General features: G+C 33.2%; 1 protein-coding gene across 7 annotated transcripts in view; it reads left to right on the top strand.

Annotated features, from left to right (window-relative positions):
- Positions 1-21582, top strand: part of TMTC3 (transmembrane O-mannosyltransferase targeting cadherins 3) — a 91444-nt gene that overhangs the window by 35400 nt on the left and 34462 nt on the right. For 4 of the 7 annotated variants that reach the window (XR_013449291.1, XR_013449292.1, XR_013449293.1 and 1 more), the window contains exons 10-14: positions 641-752; positions 5003-5106; positions 6710-6879; positions 8507-8733; positions 10835-11641. Coding sequence is in view for 2 of the 7 variants with exons in the window: in XM_078076393.1 (XP_077932519.1) it covers positions 641-752; positions 5003-5106; positions 6710-6879; positions 8507-8733; positions 10835-11641 (1420 nt within the window). In the remaining 5 variants the exon portion in view is untranslated. Of the gene's footprint in view, positions 1-640; positions 753-5002; positions 5107-6709; positions 6880-8506; positions 8734-10834; positions 20296-21582 lie in introns of those variants that run through there. The other 3 variants (XR_013449294.1, XR_013449295.1, XM_078076394.1) reach the window with 2 other exon arrangements.

A 21582-nucleotide genomic window follows, 5' to 3' on the forward strand; every position in this document is an offset into this window, starting at 1 on the left:
AAAATTTTTAGTAAAATTCTAATATATCAAATAGATGAAATCAGATTGCCGTGGTTTTAGTATATTTATGTAAAAGGAAGGAGAGTAAATTTGGTGAAGCACTTCATTTGGCTCCTTTCTCATCTCCAGGGACACCTCTGTGGAACACTCCATTCCTAATAATACACCAAACAAATATCTTTGTTAATTGGAGGTATATATACAAATTTTTCTTTTCTGAGAGAAAATCTGAATTATTTTTTCAAGTTTTATTGAGGTATAATTGACATATAACTTTGTATTAGTATCAGGTGTACAACATGATATCTGTATATATTACAAAACAATTACAGTAAGTTAACTTCTATCACCTCACATAGGTACAATTTTTTTCTTTTGATGAGAATTTCAAAGATCTACTCTCTTAGCAACTTTCAAATATACATTACAGTATTGTTAACTATAGTCTCCATGCTGTACATTATATTCACAGAACTTATTTGTCTGATAATTGAAAGTTTGTGTCTTTGAGCACCTCACCCATTCATGGATGCCTCTGTGGAACACTCCATTCCTTATGGTATACCAAATAAATAACTGTGTTAATTGGAGTTGTATTTTTTAATTGTAATTAATTTCTATCTATGCTTATGTATTGAAGGTAAATAAAAATAATGCCAAATTATGGAATAATGTGGGTCATGCTCTGGAAAATGAAAAGAACTTTGAGAGAGCTTTGAAATACTTCTTACAGGCTACCCATGTTCAGCCAGGTAAGCATTATTAATTAATAAAACTATTTGAATAGCTTCTTTTTAAAAACTTGATTATATTTGGGGATAATAAGGTAGAGTTTTTCATTTTCAGACTTCATTCCAGGTGATATGAATACTATAGTGTTTGATGCTGCTTATTTTGAATTAGATTATATATTAGAGTTACTTAGACATTTAAGGAATTTTTTTTTTTTTAACATAGCAGAGTTGGGTGGTACTGATGAGCAATTTTGGTGGAATGATAGATGCAAAAGCCTGATAGGAGTGTGTTTAGGAGGGTGGGGGAAGAATAATTGGAGACAGTTGGTATTGAAAACTCTTAAAGAGTATCAATAGGAAATGGTGGTATTGGTGGGAATGGAGTCAAGAGAAACTAAGTAGGATGATAGGGGTTTTTTGTTTTCAGTTTTAAGGTGGGAAAAACAAAGCATATGTGCAGCTAATCCACTGAGGCTGGGAAAAGTAATAATTCAAGATGGGGAGACAAATTACTGGATCATTGTCCTTAAATAGATGAGAAGAGATAAATAGAATTTGGTGCACAGGATAAGGACTTCATTCAGTCATAGAATAGTTAACGTATGGTAACAAGGAAGGCAAAGTACATAGGTGTGGATATAGGCAGTCGAATAGATCACCTGGAGGAAGTTTCTGAAAATTATCTTCTGTTTTGCTTGTTTTCTCATTGAAATAGAAAGCAGAGTCATCAGAGAGTGAGGAAGGGGTCGAAGTTCTAGAGATCTAAGAACAGGAGAGGGTGTGAAGTAGCTAACTAGGACAGTGCTTCACAAACTTGAATGTGCCCGTGAATCACACGGAGATGTTATAAATGCACGTTCTGATGGATAGAGGTTTAGAATAGAACCTGAAGCTCTGCATTTCTGAGTTCCCAAATGATGCTTAACCCATGGATCACACTTTTGGAAACAAGATATAGGAAAATGTGTAGACTAGGAAAATGTATAATTGCCAAGCAGTTTTAACACCGTACTTGAGGTTAGGAATACTTTATTTAAATTTAAACTAGTTGATGTACTTATATCCTTTTCTCTTATTACTTTACAGCTGAAATGGCACAGGCATGGAGAATTCTGTTAAACAGGATTAGGGCTTTTTAAAATGTGCTATTACTAAACAAGAAACAGATAAGGGAATGATTATAATGGATGAAGAATCTAAGTTAAGAAGGGAGGTGAGGCAGGATTATAGGATCATTGATTTTAGATCTGAAGAATTGTTGGTGTCTGATCTAGCTAGAGCATCAGTATTTTTCAAGAGGCATTTTGAGTGTACAGAAATGTATTTCAGGATATGTACCAAACATGGTCCTCATCCACCAAATGCCATCATTACTTTCCATTTAGAATGATGACCAAAAGGTACACCCCCATCCCTCAACACACACACATCCCACACCCCGGTCACATTTCTAAATATCCTCAGAGGAGTGGGGAGTGGCAAGCAATACCCACTATCTGTCTATTAGATATGAACTGTGGTCATTGAACTAACTAGTTAAAGGAAGATGGAGGTGAAAATCATTGGAAGAAAGGATATCAAAGGCCAAGTATTAGAAAATTTGTCTTTGTGGATTTTGAAATCACTAAGAATTATGAGAACCATGAAGAGCCAGGAGCTTAGACTCAGAGAATAGTGACTCCAGCAAAGAAGGATAGTCAATTATAATAGAGTTTAATGACCTGAAATTGAGAGACAAGTGATTTTAAGAAGGAGCAAGAGTTGTCTGGAAGTGTTAAAGATCACCAAGGACACCTACTCTTCCTCCAGGCCCAATGTTGCAAAGAATAAGAAAAAGAACACGGTCACTACTTGGACGAGCTACATGTAAAAAACCAAGTCCCCAAGGCGAAGCCAAATTTCAGTTAGAGAAAGGTGAAGAGAAAGTTGTAGAAATAAAATGGATTTCAGTTTTATCTTCCCTAGCTCTTTATGTAGTTTTTCTTGAAGTATAGAGTACATATCCTTGGCTTCCTCACCTCTTTGCCTTTGTTCATGTTCTTCCTTGAGTCTAGAATTCCTCCCTTCTCCCTTGCCATCTGCCTTCTACCATAGCCTATCCATCTTTTACAACCCATCTCACGTGGCTTCTCTTTAATAAACCTTGCTATCTCTCCAATTAGAAGCAAATATTGTTAATCTTTAAAACCTCTTACAACTTCTATATGTTTCCTATGATATTTATAACTTTCTGTTTAATACTGTATTGGATTTATTTGAATATTTATTAAAAATATGTATTTAAGGGGCACCTGGGTGGCTCAATCGGTTAAGCGTCTGCTTTCGGCTCAGGTCATGATCCCAGGGTCCTGGGATTGAGCCCTGCATCGGGCTCCCTGCTCAGCGGGGAGCCTGCTTCTCCCTCTCCCTCTGCTGCTCCCCCTGCTTGTGTTCTCTCTCTCAAATAAATAAATTTTAAGAACCTGATTCCAGTGGGTATTAATTTGCCTTGTCTTTTATCCAAGTAGATAACCTCTTTCTTTTCTAAGATTTGTTGGGGCTGGTATCAGTGACATTTTAAATACTTCGCTGATAATTTTACCTAAACTTCCAATTTCTTTGCTCTTTCCTTAGGTTAAATTTCTTACTTTATAATTAATTTTTTCAGGTTCTTAGTTTTATCTAAGTAGCTTTCTGATTTCTATAATTAATGGTAAAGATTTATCTGATGTTAAAAAAAAATGAGCTATGTAAGAGCAAAGACTACCTACTCTTTTTCTACACATTTGGTAATACAGTGAACTTCAGCCTTGGCTCTACATCAGAACTGCCTTTGAAACTTTTTAAAAACACTTATGCAGGTCCTATTTCTATGGATTCTATTTTGGTAGAGCTAGGTGGCGCTAAGGTTATCTGAATTTTTAAAATTCGTAAGTATCCATATTTGCAGCTAAGATTGGGAATGGTTTGCCTAAGCAATTTTTTTTTCCTTTCTTTTTTCTTTTTCCTTGACCTCTCCTGAAACACCATGAGACTCAGCAGTACGTCAACAAAAACTCAACAAATCAAAAATCAAAAAATCAGTAACAACAAAAAAAATCAATCCTTTCTTCCCAAGCTTGTCTCAGTTCTCTAACCAAACCTGTACTGCATGTGACAGTTTCTGTTCAGTGCACACAATTACCAGCCTGAAACATAATGTAGCAAGATCTTAGGACTGCTACTCTCCTCCTAGGGCAATGCCTAAGATACACATGCTTGGCTCCTGTGTGTCCTAGGATTTGCAGGCAGAGAATTACTTCATAGTTGCAAAATCCTTGGTGTCACAGGCAGGTAGTAATCGTGTCTTATCTGTTAGAGATTCATGTATGTTCAGTAAAATTTGTCTGATTTAAGATCTCCCATCTTTCTGTCTTTATTCCAAACCTTTGAAATAGTTACTAGGAAATGTGTCCTAAAAGTAATGTGCAATGAACCCGAAAACTAACATCTTTCTTATTTAAATAGCGTATTTTTCTGTCCCTGAAAAAATTTGCTGAGAATTTGATTCTCCATATCAGAAAATTACACAGAAGTTTCAGACATACTGATAGTAACACAACCTTTTTAAAAGGTTAAAAAAACATAAATGTTTAAAAAAAAACATAAATATGTAGAATTTATCATTTAAGAGAGATGGGCTGCTGCATCTTAAGTAATACTGGAGAATCCTGGTATTATACTTGCATTCCATCCACATTCACAAAAATTTTAAACAAAATCACAGGTTGTTTTTTTTTTACAGTCTCTTTGCCTGTGTCCCACCAGGGTGCATATTTGTTAGTTACAACACTGGAAATAGTTCTAGGAATCATGATGATCTTTTTCACTTGTAGATCTTTTCACTTTCAGAGTTGAGCCATACTTTTTGAGTGAATTCCAGAGCTATGCAATCAAGGAAATGGAAGCAAGCCATAGTATAGTATAGTAAAATCTAGTGAAGAGAAATGATACAAATTTCTTTATTACCTCTATATTTCTTGTCATGTCTTAGCCTTTCAAGGATCTATTCAAATAGTTTTTTTCATGTCATATGTGTATTTTCTGTCCTTACGGTATTAAATAATTTTCTAGGGTTAGCATTGATCATGAATTATAATAAATTGTGTTTAAAAGAACTTTAAAGAGTATGCAGGATCTGTTGACTGCTTTTGTACTTTTTGCCTAGTGGTTTTGTTGCTAGAAACATGTAGTTTACATTGAATACTATTTAGTATATTTGCCAACAAATGATTTTTTTTAAATTTTAGATGATATTGGTGCCCACATGAATGTAGGAAGAACTTACAAAAATTTAAATAGAACCAAAGAAGCTGAAGAATCTTACATGATGGCTAAGTCACTGATGCCCCAAGTAAGTTGTCATAATTTATTCTTATTGTGTTATATCCACTGTATGTCCACACTGAATAGAATTACCTAGATGGAAAATCCTTATCTTTAATTTGTTGACATAAAAGTAAAGTATCCAATAAACCATTTATTACTACAAGGGTTTTTTTTAAGTTTTTATTTAAGTTCTAGTTAACACTGTAATATTTAGTTTCAGGTGTATAATACAGTGATTCAGCACTTAAATACAAGTGCACTTCTTAATCCCCAATGCCTATTTCACCCATCTCTCCCCCCAGCCTCCCCTTTGGTAGCCGTTTGTTCTCTATATTTAAGAGTCTGTTTCTTGGTTTGTCTTTCTTTTTTTTTTTCCCTTTGCTACTTTGTTTTGTTTCTTAAATTCCACATATGAGTGAGATCATACGGTATTCGTCTTTCTCTGACTTACTTCACTTAGCATAATACTACAAGTTTTATAAAGGATTACATTTACTTTTCTAACTCAATTAAAAAAATTTTCTGTAGAGTATGTTTAAAAAGTTTATAAAGTTATGAATTTTAGATATCCTTGATTAGAAGTTATCAATGAATTAAATGACTTTAAATAAAGAGAATTTTATATATGTATGTTAAGCACTAAATTCAGCATTATTCCTCTCAAAAGATAAATGAATAAAAGTAATAAAATGAATGGATACATCTTTTGCTGTATGGTGTTCAGTTGTTACAGTGACACATACACAAGATTCATTGGATATTACAGTATAATCGCTTCTCGACCTTTTGGCTAAGATCAAGTGATATTACAGTATAGCCTGGAAGTTGGAAAGCCAGATCTTGGCTTTGACCAGCTATGCTTCATCAGAAAAGATAGTTTATCCTGCACTACAGTTTTCTCCATGGTAGTATATCTTAATATTATATTAATAATGATAATATTAAAATGAGTGGATGTAGTTTGATAAATGTCTTAAAAACAAAGTTGGACCACATGATATCTTAAGCACTATTTCAGTCATAAGATTCTAAAGTTAAATTGTGTTCAATATAAAATTTATCACAGTTTATTATTTTCACTGAAAATTTGGGTCTATATATATTTTATAAACTTTGCTTAACCTGAATAATCAGTTAATAAGAGCATTTTATTTCCTAACTCTACCAGACAAATGAGGCTTTAGTATAACTCTGAATAAAATTAACCACCCTGTTGTCACAACCAGGAAATATTTTGCTGACATGGTGTAACAAATACACTAGACTGAAGGGAAGGAGACCTGAGTTCTTTCTATTCTGGGTCTGATGCAAATATATTAACAGACTTTAGCCTCAAGAGTTTAGATTTATAGGACTTTATAAAATGATTCAAATAAATAAAATCTAACAATATTCTGTTAAGCTAGCATGAATGAAAAATATATCCTTTAACGCCAAAAATATTAATTATTTTATTTACATTTTGTAAATACTGTAGGTGCTTTCACATTTTTATGACTTATTTTAATTTGGCAATGAAACTAGTACCATAACCTTTATATGTCATGTATATTTTAAGTAAGCCACTAGGAATACTTATTTTTTATTTTATTTGGTACTGAAATATCAAATTATGTTCTTCTGAACAGATTATTCCTGGTAAAAAATATGCAGCCAGAATTGCCCCTAACCACCTAAATGTTTATATTAATCTGGCCAATCTTATTCGAGCAAATGAGTCCCGGCTGGAAGAAGCAGATCAGCTGTACCGACAAGCAATAAGCATGAGACCTGACTTCAAGCAGGCTTATATTAGCAGGTATTGTAGTTCTCTTTAAGCTATCATAGAAAATTAAAGCTGCATCTGCAGTACATTTTGACTATCTGAACTAAATGGGCTTTTTTTTCTTTTAGTAATCTTAGCAACCAAGAATATAGAAACAGCCTAGTTTAGACTTAATGATCAAATTTAATTGATTTGATTTGAAATTGGCAATAGTCTGTAACATGTAGTGGTAAACTTAGGTTTTATACGAAAGAAAGGGTAAAAACTCCTTTTTAGTTTCATTTGCTTCTTATGGTCACATTAATTTTTACTTAAAACATCTGAAACTTACATTTTATGATAATTACTTCTAATATCCAACTCTCAAGAGCTTTCTGACAGTTGACTCGTTATTGATGCTTTTTACCAAAAAGAAACTTTTTAGTTGTCAGTAAAAAAAAACTTTTGGCATCACATGTTAGAACTTAATATATTTTCCCATGTAAGGATTATCATTTGTAGTATACTTGAGGAAAATTATATGTGAAACTTCGTTTTGTAGCCTGGCCAAAAACGTAATCATAATTTATAATATTGCTCCTATGGGGAAAATGCATTCAGAAATCAGTAAGTTTTTGAGATAAAATCTGTTCATAAGTTGGAGGCTGTCTTTGTTCAGCCTTATCCAGTAGTTGTTGAAATTAGCTAAGTTTAGTGGGGTTGCATATGTAAATAAAACCTGTGATGTGTTAATCTATGAAGAATTATTCAGTAATCTGCATTTAAAAAAAAGCATTTTGGACAAACACATTCCAGAAGTTGCTTTAATTGAGAATATTAGTGGTTCATTTGATTTCATTCCTATGCTAATACTTAAGGAAATAATAGGATCATAATAAAAGTAACTCTCCTATCACTTCTCAAATTGATTTGCACATGACTTTTGTAAGCTTTCTAACAGAAAATAGGACCATATTAGAAAGGTTTGTAAAATGGTTTTTAAACTGTGATCCTCAGTTCCAGATGTGTTCCTCATAGGTATCTGCTGGTCGCACAAGTACCCTCCAACCCTTACCCAATCTTTAGCTTTTTAAATTCTTTTTTTGTTGTTTTGGGGAATTTTTTGTTTTGTTTTAATGACTGGCCATTTTATAAGAATACATTGTAGAAAAGTGAATTTATGTAAGAAAAGGTAAAATTTTCAAATGTTCTGCTCTTTATAAATGAGACTTAAAACATAGATTTGCATACTGGAATTTCCCCATCACCACTGTATTTATATTCATTCTTCAAATGCTGTTACTTGGTCTCCTGAAAAATTGATCTCCCATTCTTTTAATGTCATTTTTCTGATGTAGTCTAGTCTAGTCTGCCTTCTTTCAAGATGTATATAAAGAATATATTTTCTTATCCCCCTTTATTGGATGCCTCCTCATATCTTACCCTTTAAAGGTCTTTCTCTAATAAATATTTGAAAACATAACCAAATTTGCTAAACTAATGAGTTCAGGTTTGAGGACATATTCAGATAGTTATTTTTGATGGAAAACTCGAAAAGCTTGGGTTAAAAGGAAAAAAGAAAGCTGTGAGTATGTGGGAAAGCTTAAAACTTGTGAAAAAATAATGTCTACAAATTCACATGGTAATGTGAGTAAAGCTTGTGTTTGATTTTTTTCCACAGAGGAGAATTGCTTTTAAAAATGAATAAACCTCTCAAAGCAAAAGAAGCATATCTTAAAGCACTAGAGCTGGACAGAAATAATGCAGATCTTTGGTACAACTTGGCAATTGTTCATATTGAACTTAAAGAACCAAATGAAGCCCTAAAAAATTTTAATCGTGCTTTAGAACTAAATCCAAAGCATAAACTAGCATTATTCAATTCTGCTATATTAATGCAAGAATCAGGTATGTTTTCTCAAAATGTTTCTATATTTATTTATTTTTTTTTTTTAAAGATTTTATTTATTTATTTGAGACAGAATGAGAGAGAGAGAGAGAGAGCACATGAGAGGGGGGAGGGTCAGAGGGAGAAGCAGGCTCCCTGCTGAGCAGGGAGCCCGATGCGGGACTCGATCCAGGGACTCCAGGATCATGACCTGAGCCGAAGGCAGTCGCTTAACCAACTGAGCCACCCAGGCGCCCTCAAAATGTTTCTATATTTAAACATATTGTTTGAAATATAATAAAATCTGAACTTACATTACCTGAGGCAGATGTTTTATGAGTGGATAGTTTGTATCAAAACTGTACATAAATTATTTCTAAGAATATTTAATATACTTGAAGTATGATTTTCAAGTAATATGCTCTAACACAATTGTTAGTTCTTTGGGTATATGTTAAGACTTATTTTTCAGGTAGTCTGTTAAGCAGTGCCTTTTTAATCTATTTTGTCATTTTATATAAAGAAATAATCTCTTACATATATATATTATACCATATCTAAATAATCAGAACTTGCAAAATTTTTTATATAATTATTTCTGGGGAGACAAGAGCATCATATGTTTTAGGAAAAAAATGTATTTTCTCTTGATTTGTATGACCAAGTGCTTTTGGTATCATTTTATATCTAGTTTTATTTTCTGAGATATTATTGTAATTTCCTGTAATTTAACAAAACTAAATTATTCATGACAATAAATTAGGATCTTTGATATATGGGTATTTTAGTACTGCAACAGAAGGTAATATATATAATTTATAATCTTAATTTTTAGTTTGAAAAAAAATCTACATTTACATTTTGTAGTTAAATCTTAGATACTTTTTAAAACCTTTTACAAAAAAAAAAAAAAAATCATAAAATCGTAGTATTTGAGTTAAAGAGGGTATTTGAGTTTACTTTTGCCGGTCTTCTATTTGTATATTAAGGATCAAATAGATCTAATAACTACACCAAATTTCACGTAGCTAGTTTAACAACTAGTTAAAGATAAGAACTTAAGCCTACTGATATATTTTATAATTTTTTTTATTCATCTTATTGTCAAAAGAATAGGAGATCTTTATGGCTGGTATTCAAAACCTAAATTTAGAGAAAGGCTAATATTTTTGTAGTTAGCTAACCTTGGTAATCATGAAAAATGCCCATTTTTCAATACAAGATTGTACCCTAAGATTTGTAGTTGTGGAACTTGAGTTTTTTTGTATTTATTTGCAATAGAAATTATCTCAAATATTTGTTTCTTGAATCCTAATTTATATTTAAATATATAAGCTTTATGTTTAATGGTATTTTTTTTTTACCTTTGAAAGTCCTAAAAAATTTGAAGTAATATATAAGATAATCTGATTTTGTAAGAGTGAAACATTTTGTTTATCCAATAATAGTTACTATTTCCTGAGCTTTTTTACATATATCCCATGTAATTCTTAGAAAATTCATCAGGCTGGGGCCCCTGGGTGGCTCAGTCGTTAAGTGTCTGCCTTAGGCTCAGGTCATGATCCCAGGATCCTGGGATCGAGCCCCGCATTGGGCTCTCCCTATTTGCGCGCACACATGTGCACTCTCTCTTTCTCTCTCTCTCAGCAAATAAATAAAATCTTAAAAGAAAAAGAAAAAAGAAAATATAGCAGGCTAACCCAGAGAAGTTAAATGGTTTGTTTAATGAGTAAAGTCATAGTGTTAACAGAATCAAGATTGAATACATGTCATTGTAGGCAAATCCAGTGCCTGTTCCTCTTAATTGCATAATCTTCCTCTACTCCCAGTTTGATTCTAAACTATAAAGAGATATTTTGCCCCTTCAGGTTTTTGAGGCACTCTTGCTGTCTTAAAGGAAAGGAAATGAGCTATCATTTCAGTGTTTCAAGCACACTGTCTTTCCTGTGAAAACTTTGAGTCTTTTGCTTTCTACTTTTTGATTTAGGTACAGAGATTAGTTGTTTTGATGCTGTCTTTTTCTAATCTAACTAGATAAATACTGAAAGTGGCTTTTGTTCCTCAGACTTAATTCATTTGTTAACAATATGTGTTTTTTCTTTTAAAAAAAATTATTCTTAGGTGAGGTTAAACTCAGACCAGAAGCTAGAAAACGACTTCTAAGCTATATAAATGAAGAGCCACAAGATGCTAATGGTTATTTCAATCTGGGAATGCTTGCCATGGATGACAAAAAGGACAGTGAAGCAGAGATGTGGATGAAGAAAGCCATAAAATTACAAGCCGATTTCAGAAGTGCTTTGTTTAATCTGGCTCTCCTGTATTCTCAGACAGCAAAGGAATTAATGGCTTTGCCAATTTTGGAAGAGTTACTCAGACACTATCCTGATCATATCAAGGGTCTTATTTTAAAGGGAGACATTCTGATGAATCAAAAGAAAGATATACTTGGAGCAAAAAAATGTTTTGAAAAGATTTTGGAGATGGATCCAAGTAATGTGCAAGGAAAACACAATCTTTGTGTTGTTTATTTTGAAGAGAAGGACTTACTAAAAGCTGAAAGATGCCTGGTTGAAACATTGGCATTAGCACCACATGAAGAATATATTCAACGCCATTTGAATATAGTCAGGGATAAAATTTCCTCATCTGGTTTTGCAGAACAGCCAGTATCCCCAGCTGGTAAGACTTCAGGTGTAGAAGGAGACAAAATTCCAACTGAAAATGTAAAAGAAGTAAGAAGTGAACCTAGACCTACACAGATCATAAAACCAAGTGATAATAAAAGTCAGTCTAAATCCAACAAAATATTAGGAAAAAATACAGACAAAGAGACCCCCCACAAAACAACAAAGGAAATCAAAGAAATTGAGAAGAAAAGAGTTGCTGCTTTAAAAAGACTAGAAGAGATTGAACGTATTTTAAATGGTGAATAGCATTATTTATCATGTCACAATGTCCTCAAAGAAGTTCAGTCTATCTTATGTGATTGCTTATTCTGGGAGCTTTGAAAAATAGCAAGTATACACATAACAGTCTATCATGAGCTGCCTCTACATAGGATCAAAATGCGATTTTCATTAAAGACCTATCTTACCCCAGGGTATGTATTGTATAAGATATGACAGTTTTCTGAGTTTTGGTGACTATGGCAGAAATATTAAATTACAGTTTGCAAATTTATATCTTTTATACGGAAGGAAGATTTCTTCTGCAGAGTAATCTTGACTACTCTCAATTAAAAATAATCTGAAGCCTGAATGATAGTCTCTTGTGGGCAAATTCAACATATGCTGGTTTATTCTATGAATTTGCATTTATTAGTTGACTTCATTACCTTTTGTTGGAATCTGATTATAGATTGAAAACCCTTATGAACACATTCTTTTTTCTTTGGTAATTTCTGTTTAACCGAGGGACTTTGCACCACAAAAGAATACTGGCTTCCTTTATGTTGTATTCTTTTGTTGATTTTTAGAAGGAAAGCCAGATGAAGCTTTTTAAAATAAGTCTTATGACATGTTAGCTTAAGAATGTATTTTCATAATTGTGTGCTTTGTCCTTAACTTTACTCTGAAATGCAGCTTTTAATCAGGTAAAGTTTTAAGTATAAAGATACATATACACACACACGCACATTTCTAATGGTGCTCATATATACTGTATTTGTATTTTTTTACATACTGAGAGTTCCACAGCATGAACCACATAATCATGACTATCTTTGAATTTTTACTCCCCAAACTATTCATGTTTATTAGGATCTTAGTCATAACTGAAAAAGTCCCAGTAACTATAACTTTAAACCTTTGAGTTAAAACATAGTTTCTCTTTCATCTTAGTGTTATTTCTCTAGTGTTATTTGAATTTTAATTGTTCCAGAAACACACCTTAATCATTCTTAGATACCTTAAGCAACTAAATTGAGTTCTGTTTAACTGAAGGCAAAACAATATGACAAAGTTTATTTTTAAACACTAAGTTCTTGTTACCTTCCTATGGTGTATATTTTTATTAAATATTTATTTTGACTACTGAGCTTTCATAAAAATTTTAAAGCTGTTTAAATTCCATCAACTATGGAAAACAAATTGCTATTGCATTTTCCTATATATGCATATATTACAATTTAACCAAAATTTCATCATTTTGGCCTGCTCCCCAGCTATAAAAGGTAATTAGCCTTGTATAGGATTAATAGTCAGTTGGTTTTAGCAAATTTAAACCTGAAAACTGTTAAGTTGAAGGGTAGATATAAACTTATTAATTTATCTCTGACTTTTTTTTTTAGTTAAAATACATTTCAAATGAGTTTTATAATACCTGATAAGTTGGTTTTAATTTAAAATGTTAAAGCTCAAGCTATCATCCTGGGATAGTAACTAATTTCTAATTATGTAGAATTGCAAAAACTGTATTTCTGTTCCTTTAACTAATTTCTAATTATGTATATTTGAAAAATCATATTACTGTAAGTTTTTATAAAGAAATATTTTATAAATAGGTCACAAGGAAACATGGTCTACATTAAAGACCCACTCGTACTAGGTTCCCTGAGGTTGTGCCATAAATTATTTTTTAGGCAATTTAAATCAAGCACTGACACCAATCATAGTTCATTTTTGATTTAGAGATTCTGTTCAGCATTAAAGCAATATCCAGTTTCAGTTTTTAAATTACGGCTTTGTGACTCCAGATATAAGATGGAGAATACCTCATATACTATGACTTGAAAAACGAAATCTGTGTTAATCTTAGGTTCTGTCCACATATCTTGAGAAAAAGTTTCTGAGTTTGATCTCTTCTGTTGTACTATCAAGTGAAGATAAATCAGAAAAGTAGAAGGGAATCTTTCGTGACAGCAGATAGTAATAAGCTTTGAGTAGTATTTTAATAAAATTATGTAACTATTCAAAAGATAAAAAATATATTGTTATCCAATGATTTTTATAGAAAAAAGAATTCCTCCTTATTTGCACTTAGAACAATGCCTATCATATAGGAAGTGCTCATATTTGAATTTTAAATATTTTATTTAAATCAAATCCACCCTGATTAGTAATTTTTCCAAATTAATGTTCCTCAACCCTCACTTCATATTAGGATCATCTGGAGGACTTTTTAATATTGACCCCAACCCACAACAATTTAATCTGAATTTCTTAGGAAGGGAGCCATGTGTCCATTTTCTTAAAGTTCTCAGAGTGATTCTAATTTGTAGTCAGGGTTAATGATCACAGCTCTGAATTAGTTCAAGGATCCTCTTATCTCTCCTGTACTAACTTTTTAAATTACTATCATAAACCAGTAAGTTTTGATTTTTTAATGAATATGCTCTTCTGATAACTAGTATTTATTTTACCTTAAGTACCATCAAGCTTGTTTATGTGAAATTGATTATTCTCTTTAAACTTATAGTAGAAATTTTATTCAAGCTGTTCAAATGAAAAAAGGTAATAGATTTTTCCCTCCTCTTTGGAACTGCCTTTTTGGGGAAATGGATGGTAGGGACATTTTAACCCAGCTCACTAACCTACAGTTCAGAGTTGTGAGCATCTGTATGTTTGGAAAAGAAAGCATATCATTGCTTTGTGTGCTGGTAAAGGGATGTAGTTTTAGTTCTCACTGTTTGCAAAAGAATCTATTCCCTAGGAGTTCTAGAAAAGCTTTGACAATCCCCAAGGGGCAATTATATTACTTTTTCACTACTTCTCAGAAGGAAGAATTAAATTTTTCTCTTACTGCTCCTATATGGATTTCGTTATTAACATTCAGAATTAGGAATTTTATCTTGAAATTATCCCAGTAAGTAATTTCATGAAGCTAATGACTCAGAGGATAAAACAATTATGTTTGCAATTTTGTTTACTTTTATGTAAATATTTAGTATGTGAATTACACAATTCTAATAAAACCTCATGCCTTTTCATTACATCTAATTTGAGCTCTCAACTTCATGTTACAGAATACTTCTTTGAAGATGCTTTAATGAAAACTATTATGAAAATATATAGATTTGTATGTCAGTTTCTACTTCAGAAATCCATATATTTGTCATATTTATTTTTTAAAAAACCTAATTATTTGCATGACTAAATGGTATTTAAAATGAGCCCCCCAAAATATCTGGTACCTTTGTCCAAAATTTTGTCTGTTAGGAGCTGTCAGCCATCCATGTTAAGGGTTTATAAGAAAATAGTTTAAAATTATATGCATTTTATATTACTGTCGTGTCTGTGTGTACCATATTTCTAAATATTCAGTATAAAATTGATACTTTTTAAAACCTTCACCTGAATTGCCTTTTAGTGTTCAAATGAAAAGTAAAATAGTGTGTCAAGAGATTTCTGCTTCCTTAAAGGCAGAAGAGCTGGTGGGTAGTTTTATTAGCAATGATCTGAGAAAGGCATGTGTTAAATTAGTTCTAACAGTGATACATTTTTAATCCTTAAGTGACAGAAACTAAAGAAAATGAGACAATTAAATTCAAACGTGGAATTTTATATACATAAGTAGAAGTCACTGTAGTGAAATAATTAGGAGTCTAAGTTATGGATCTGTCTGGATTCAAATCCTGGTTCCACCCTTACTAGTGTAACTTAGGGGAATTATTTAACCTATAATTCCTTGGGGGGTGTGTGTGTGTGTGTGTGTGTATCCTATTGTGTGTGTGTGTGTATATATATATACACACACACACAATTGTATATATTGTATATGTATATAATATATATTGTATACACACACACACGCAATATATCCTACTGTATAAGCTGGCAGGTATCTTTGTAACTATAAATAGTGCATGCTCAACCATGTACATTGTAAATAGCCTTTATCAAACATGTTTGACAAGGACCTTCATTAACATCACTTAGTAAATTGTGATAAACAAAAGCCATGATTTATTTGATGTTACTGGCTTAATTTTTTTTTCATGTGGCACCAAGAATGAAATGGTTTACAGCTATAACCAAGCTGTAGTACTGATCTATCCATCCAGTGTTGTCTTTATTTTGATTGTGATTTGGTAATATTTCATTGTCAGATTGGAAAACTGAAAGAGAAAAACAGAATGGTTTTAGTTTTGCTGAAGACTGACCTTATTAATGGACAGCTTTCCTAACAAGTGATTATTAACTTTTATCAGGTGTTAACATCTGTTTCAGAACATGGTAGTATGTTTACATGTCAGAAGTTTTGTTTAACTCTGACTTTTCTAAGTTGATTTGTTTAAATAAATTCAGCAAATGGAAAATATATTTATATTAAATATATTAATATATTTAAATTGTTTAGAATAGTTCTTGGTATATAGTAAATGAGAGATGTTAATTATTAATCTAATCATAGGGCTTTGGTAAGTAGTAAATAATAGATGTTAATCATTAATGTAATCATAAGGCTTAGGCTTGCATTTGATGCATATGATTTGCTTTTAAATGTGTTAACAGAGATAATGTCAATGATGGTCATATAGCAAACAGATTATTAGATATTTAATATTAATGCTTGTTCCTTAGCCATCTAAGCCAATAGGTATATAGATAGCCTAAAATAAAATCTATTTATTGAATATTAAATTTATAAATCGAATATAATTATTAAAATGCAGAAATGAGAACTCAGACACCTTAAATCTATAGTACCTTGTTCTTTTGCTCTTCACTGCCATCAGGGAGGTAGCATAAGATAAAATATTAATGCCTAAAAGTCTCTGAAGACTTGATCTCAGGTAAATTCATGTCCTTTGGAATCTCCTTTCTTCATGACTAACATTTATGTGACTATACCAATGGATAGCATATTTCCAATCAAGTAGTATTTTTTTTAAAGATTTTATTTATTTGAGAGAGAACACAAGCAGGGGGAGCGGCAGAGGGAGCGGGAGAAGCAGACTCCCCACTGAGCAGGGACCCTGACGTGGGGCTCAATCCCAGGACCCTGGGATCATGACCTGAGCCGAAGGCAGACGCTTAACCGACTGAGCCACCCCGGCACCCCTCAAATAGTATTTTTATTCTATAAGAACCTGATAACTTCAATTTTTACCTTAAGCAAAATACTCCTCACCAAACCATTCTAGTTTGCCCTTTCTTAAAGATTTCCATGGTTAAAACTCAAGTCTTCTTTACTCCTTCCTTCCCCCATTGCTTTAGTTTCTGGTATTAGGAAAGTCATCTGATTAATCCATACTAAACTACAAATGATAGGTGGTAGATCTTGTTAGTCATCTCAACAGTTAACTCAAGTGCATTTCTTTCTTTGCAAGTTGCAAGCAGTATGGTGGGAGTTATTTGAGGGATGTAGAGTTTCTCCACCATTCTGCCTATCTAAGCAAAGAATTGAGAGAGACCGCAAAAAGGCTTTGTAACTGCAAGAAGGCCACTTCTGACCAGAGTCCTGTTTTTGATGGGCACTGGCAGGCCAGGTAACTGCCTTTTGGGAGTGAAATCAGAGTAATCAAACTGTTAACACTGTTGGGCATAAGGCCAATTCTGCTATCTGTAAAGTTAATTCCTGGGCAGTGAGTATACAGATCTTGTTTGATTTACAATGGAATTACATACCAATAAACCCGTTGTAAGTTGAAAATACTGTTATTTAATACATCTAATGTACTGATCTGGGATCAAGTCCCACATTAGGCTCCCTGCTCAGCGGGGAGTCTGCTTCTCACTCTGCCCCTCCTACTCATTCTCTCAATTGCTCTCTTTCAAGTAAATGAAATCTTAAAAGATTAAAGGACTAATATATAGCAGTAGTTAAAATGAATGTAAAATAAATTAAACCTAACAAGCTCTTAGAGTTCAATTTTTTATGTTTTAGTTATATTCAATTAAGTTTTATATAATACTTACCTATTTTGAATTATAAATATAAGGTCCAAAAACATTGTCTATGAAACACTTGTAAATAGAAAAGTCAAAGTAAGTCAGAAAGTCTTAAGCAATCCTGGGTAGCAATTTTAATACATGAAAAAACAGTTCATGCCAAAAGAAAAGGGAAAATGAATGATGAATACTAGTAAAAGGAATACTAGAATAAGAAGAGATGTCCATCTTTTTTTTTTTTTTTTTTAAGATTTTATTTATTTTACAGAGAGCACAAGCAGGGGGAGCAGCAGAGGGAGAGAGAGAAACAGGTTCCCCAATGAGCAGGGAGCCCAATGCAGGGCTCTATCCCAAGACCCTGGGATCATGACCTGAGCCGAAAGCAGATGCTTAACCAACTGAGCCACCCAGGCACCCCAGAAGAGACGTCCCATCATAAACACGTGTCAACGATACAACCTAAAAATAAGCAACAACAAATAGTACAGTGAAATAGATAAATCAGAAATTGTAACTGGAGATTTTAACAAAATCCTCTGAGAGACTAATGGAACAAGCAGAGAAAAAACCTGAAGACCTAAATAACCTTGGAAGTATTAAATTTATATAGAATTTCACTTCACACAATATGCATTATTTCCTAGCACATAAGGAATATTTACAAAAATACTCTATATATCAGACCATAAAGGAAACCTAAGTAAATTCCAAGACTATACTCTTTGATAAGAATGCAAATATTCATAGCAGCTTTATTCATGGGAACGCAAACTGGAAACAACCCAAATGCTCATCAGCATATAAATGGATAAATTTTGATATATTCAAACAATGAAGTACTCTTCAGCAATTAAAAAAAAATTGTACTTTTGAGCAAAAAGAAGCCATGCACAAAAGAGTACACTATATATGATTTCGTTTATATGAACTCCCAGAACAGACTAATCTACCATGGATATCTTTGCAGGAACAAAGGAAGCCAAGGGAACTTTTTAGGGTGATGGAAATATTCATGGCCCAGTAATTCCACTCTGAGGTTTATTGACAAAAGAAATACATCTACAGCTGCACTAAAAGATATAAGAATGTTCTTAGGGTTAATTGTGTAAGTCCCAACCTTGAAGTAATCAAAATACTCATGAAATTGGGGCACCTGGGTGGCTCAGTTGGTTAAGCATCTGCCTTTGGCTCAGGTCGTGATCCCAGGGTCCTAGGATTGAGCCCCGCATCGGGCTCCCTGCTCAGTGGGGAGTCTGCTTCTCCCTCTGCCTCCCCTCCCCCTCCCAGCTTGTGCTCTCTCTCTCAAATAAATAAAATCTTTAAAAAAAAAAAAAACCTTCAAAATACTCATGAAAAATAGACAAGATATTTGTTATAGTCATACAATGAAATGCTATGAATATATAATGAATATGCATTAACCACTACTACATGAAGCAACATGGATCTCATAAATATAATATTGGATAAAGCCAAACACAAAAGATACTACTGTTACAATTCTTAATATGAAGCTCAAAAACTGGCAAGATGAATTTGTGCTATTATAAGTGATGACAGTGGTTACCCTAGGAAAGGAAATAGGATGTTTATTGGAAAGGAATGTGAAGGTGGGCATCTATGTTCTGGTATTCTCTTTCTTGATCTGGGTTATATTTGCACAGATAGGTTCAGTTTTTGGCAATTCAGGATATATGCCTTTTTCTAGATGTATATAATAAACTTCAAAAAAGTATAATATTAAAAGATGTATTTAAGGAAATGGAAAAATACAATAAAAATTTATGCAGTTCAGGGGCACAGGTGAAACATATACAAAAGAATTCTACAATCATAATTTAGTGATAACTATCAAATACAGAGGATGACTGGAAGAATGTCCAATAGAATATTTTTAAAACAGCTTTATTGAGATATAATTGACATAATGAACTGCTCATATTTAAAGTGTACAATGTGTTAAATTGACACATATATACACCTGTGAAACCATTACCATAATCGTGATAGTGAGCATACACACTTACCAGAATTTCGTCATGCCCTTTGTAATCCCTCCAGTCCCACCACTCCTTTCCAGCCCTGTCCCTAAAACCACTGATGTGCTTTCTGCTTCTATAGATTAGTTTACCTTTTCTACAATTTTATATAATGGCATCATACATTATTTGTCTGGCTTTTCACTCTGCAGTGGACTAAATGTGCCCACCCCCCATTCATATGTTGAAGTCCTAACCCTTCATATGATATTCAGAGGTGGAGCCCTTGGGGGTATTTAGGTTTAGATAAGGTTATTAACAGTGGGGCCCCCAGGACGGGATTAGTGTTTTTATAAGAAGAGGAAAAGAGATCAGAGTTCTCTCTCTCCCCATCTTATGAGGTGGCCATCTGCATGCCAGTGGGAGAGTTCTCACTGTGAGAGAGTACCTCTGGCACTTTGTTCTTGGACTTCTCAGCCTCCAGAACTATCAGAAATGTCTATTGTTTAAGCCACCCAGACTGTAACATTTTGTTATAGCAACCCAAACTAAGACACACTCAGAATAATTATTTTTAGTTTCATTAATCAACAGTTTATTACCAAGTAGTATTACATTATATGGATATACTGTGGTCTTTATCCATTCCTTGGTTGATGGGCATACAAATGCAATTTATCTGGACCAGTGATTTTTATTTTCTCCTGTAGGCATTATGTATTTTTCAAATACAAATCAATAAAAATGTTTTAATTCTATTTGTAATGCACATTTTCTGACTGTCTATATTCAATTTACTCCACTTTTACTAATGGTCATTTGGGGATTTAGTCTTTCCTCATAATTAGTGCATGTGTTTTTGGAGGTGTGGAGGCCAGAGCATAGGGCTTAGACCTATCATTAACCACTTGGTATTAATCCATCTACTGTGATTCATTTAGGAATGAGAATGTAACCAAATCAAAGCCCATGAAATGACCCATGATTTTGCTAACACTTCACTGACTTAAAATGAGAAAGAATGTAAGTTTAACATTGCGGCAACCATTTTCTCACCATAAGGAGAGATCCTCTACGAGCATAGAGCCAGGATAGAGTAGCAGATCATAGAGGCAAAAAATTAGGGCACAGTGGGTGGGTATTATTCTAATTAGAGACCTGGTCAAGCTACATCTGGAAAGACAATAAAGTAAACAAAATGGAAGCAGCTTGAACCAAATTTGAGTGGTTGTGCCAACTTTTGAAAGGAACTATACTTTGTATGTAGTCGCCAAGCTCATGAAGGGCAGCATGCATCTCTCAATCCCAGACTTTAAAACAGTTTTGATTAAGTATAAGCAAAATAACTGGTTAAATTGTCCACTGTGTGTCTTGTGCTGAAGAAGGCAACAGGACAAGGGAATTTGTTTTGAAAAATTCATCATGGTAGAGCCTTCAGTAAGGTCAAATAAGGATGAGAAAGTTTTAAGTTGGATCTGTTCCATCTGAAAACAAATCAGAAAATTGTTTTGTATAAGGATCCTTTACTTGCAGTCTGAAATCCGAGATAGCTGCAAGTATAGTTAATTGGGTTGGAAAAGCCAAGTTTTTTGCCCCAGGCTACCATTGACTCAAGCAAAATCAGAGGTGGGAGACTTAGCAAGAATGTTAGCTGAGAAAAGATTCTTGTATCTCAGGCCACTCCCACATACTTCCACTTAAGCAATCATTGTCCGAGAAGGGGATGAATTACTCCCATTGAGAATATGCAGTTCAGGGGAACAGATAACAAAAAACAAAACAAAAAATCAACCAAAAAACAAAACCATTCAGCTCAGGACTAAAGTGATTGGTAATACATTGTGGCTCTATTAATGTCCTAGGACTGCTATAAGAAAGTACCACAAACTTGGATGGCTTAAAACAGAAATTTATTATCTCACAGTTCTGGAGGCTGAAAGCCTAAAATCAGGGTGTTAGCAGTGTTGGTTACTTCTGGGAGCACTGGAAGAGAATCTGGGCTGGAAGTCTAAAATCAGGGTGTTAGCAGTGTTGGTTCCTTCTGGGAGCACTGGAA

This window comes from Halichoerus grypus, chromosome 6, assembly GCF_964656455.1.
Source record: "Halichoerus grypus chromosome 6, mHalGry1.hap1.1, whole genome shotgun sequence".
In the NCBI taxonomy this organism is placed as follows: domain Eukaryota; kingdom Metazoa; phylum Chordata; class Mammalia; order Carnivora; family Phocidae; genus Halichoerus; species Halichoerus grypus.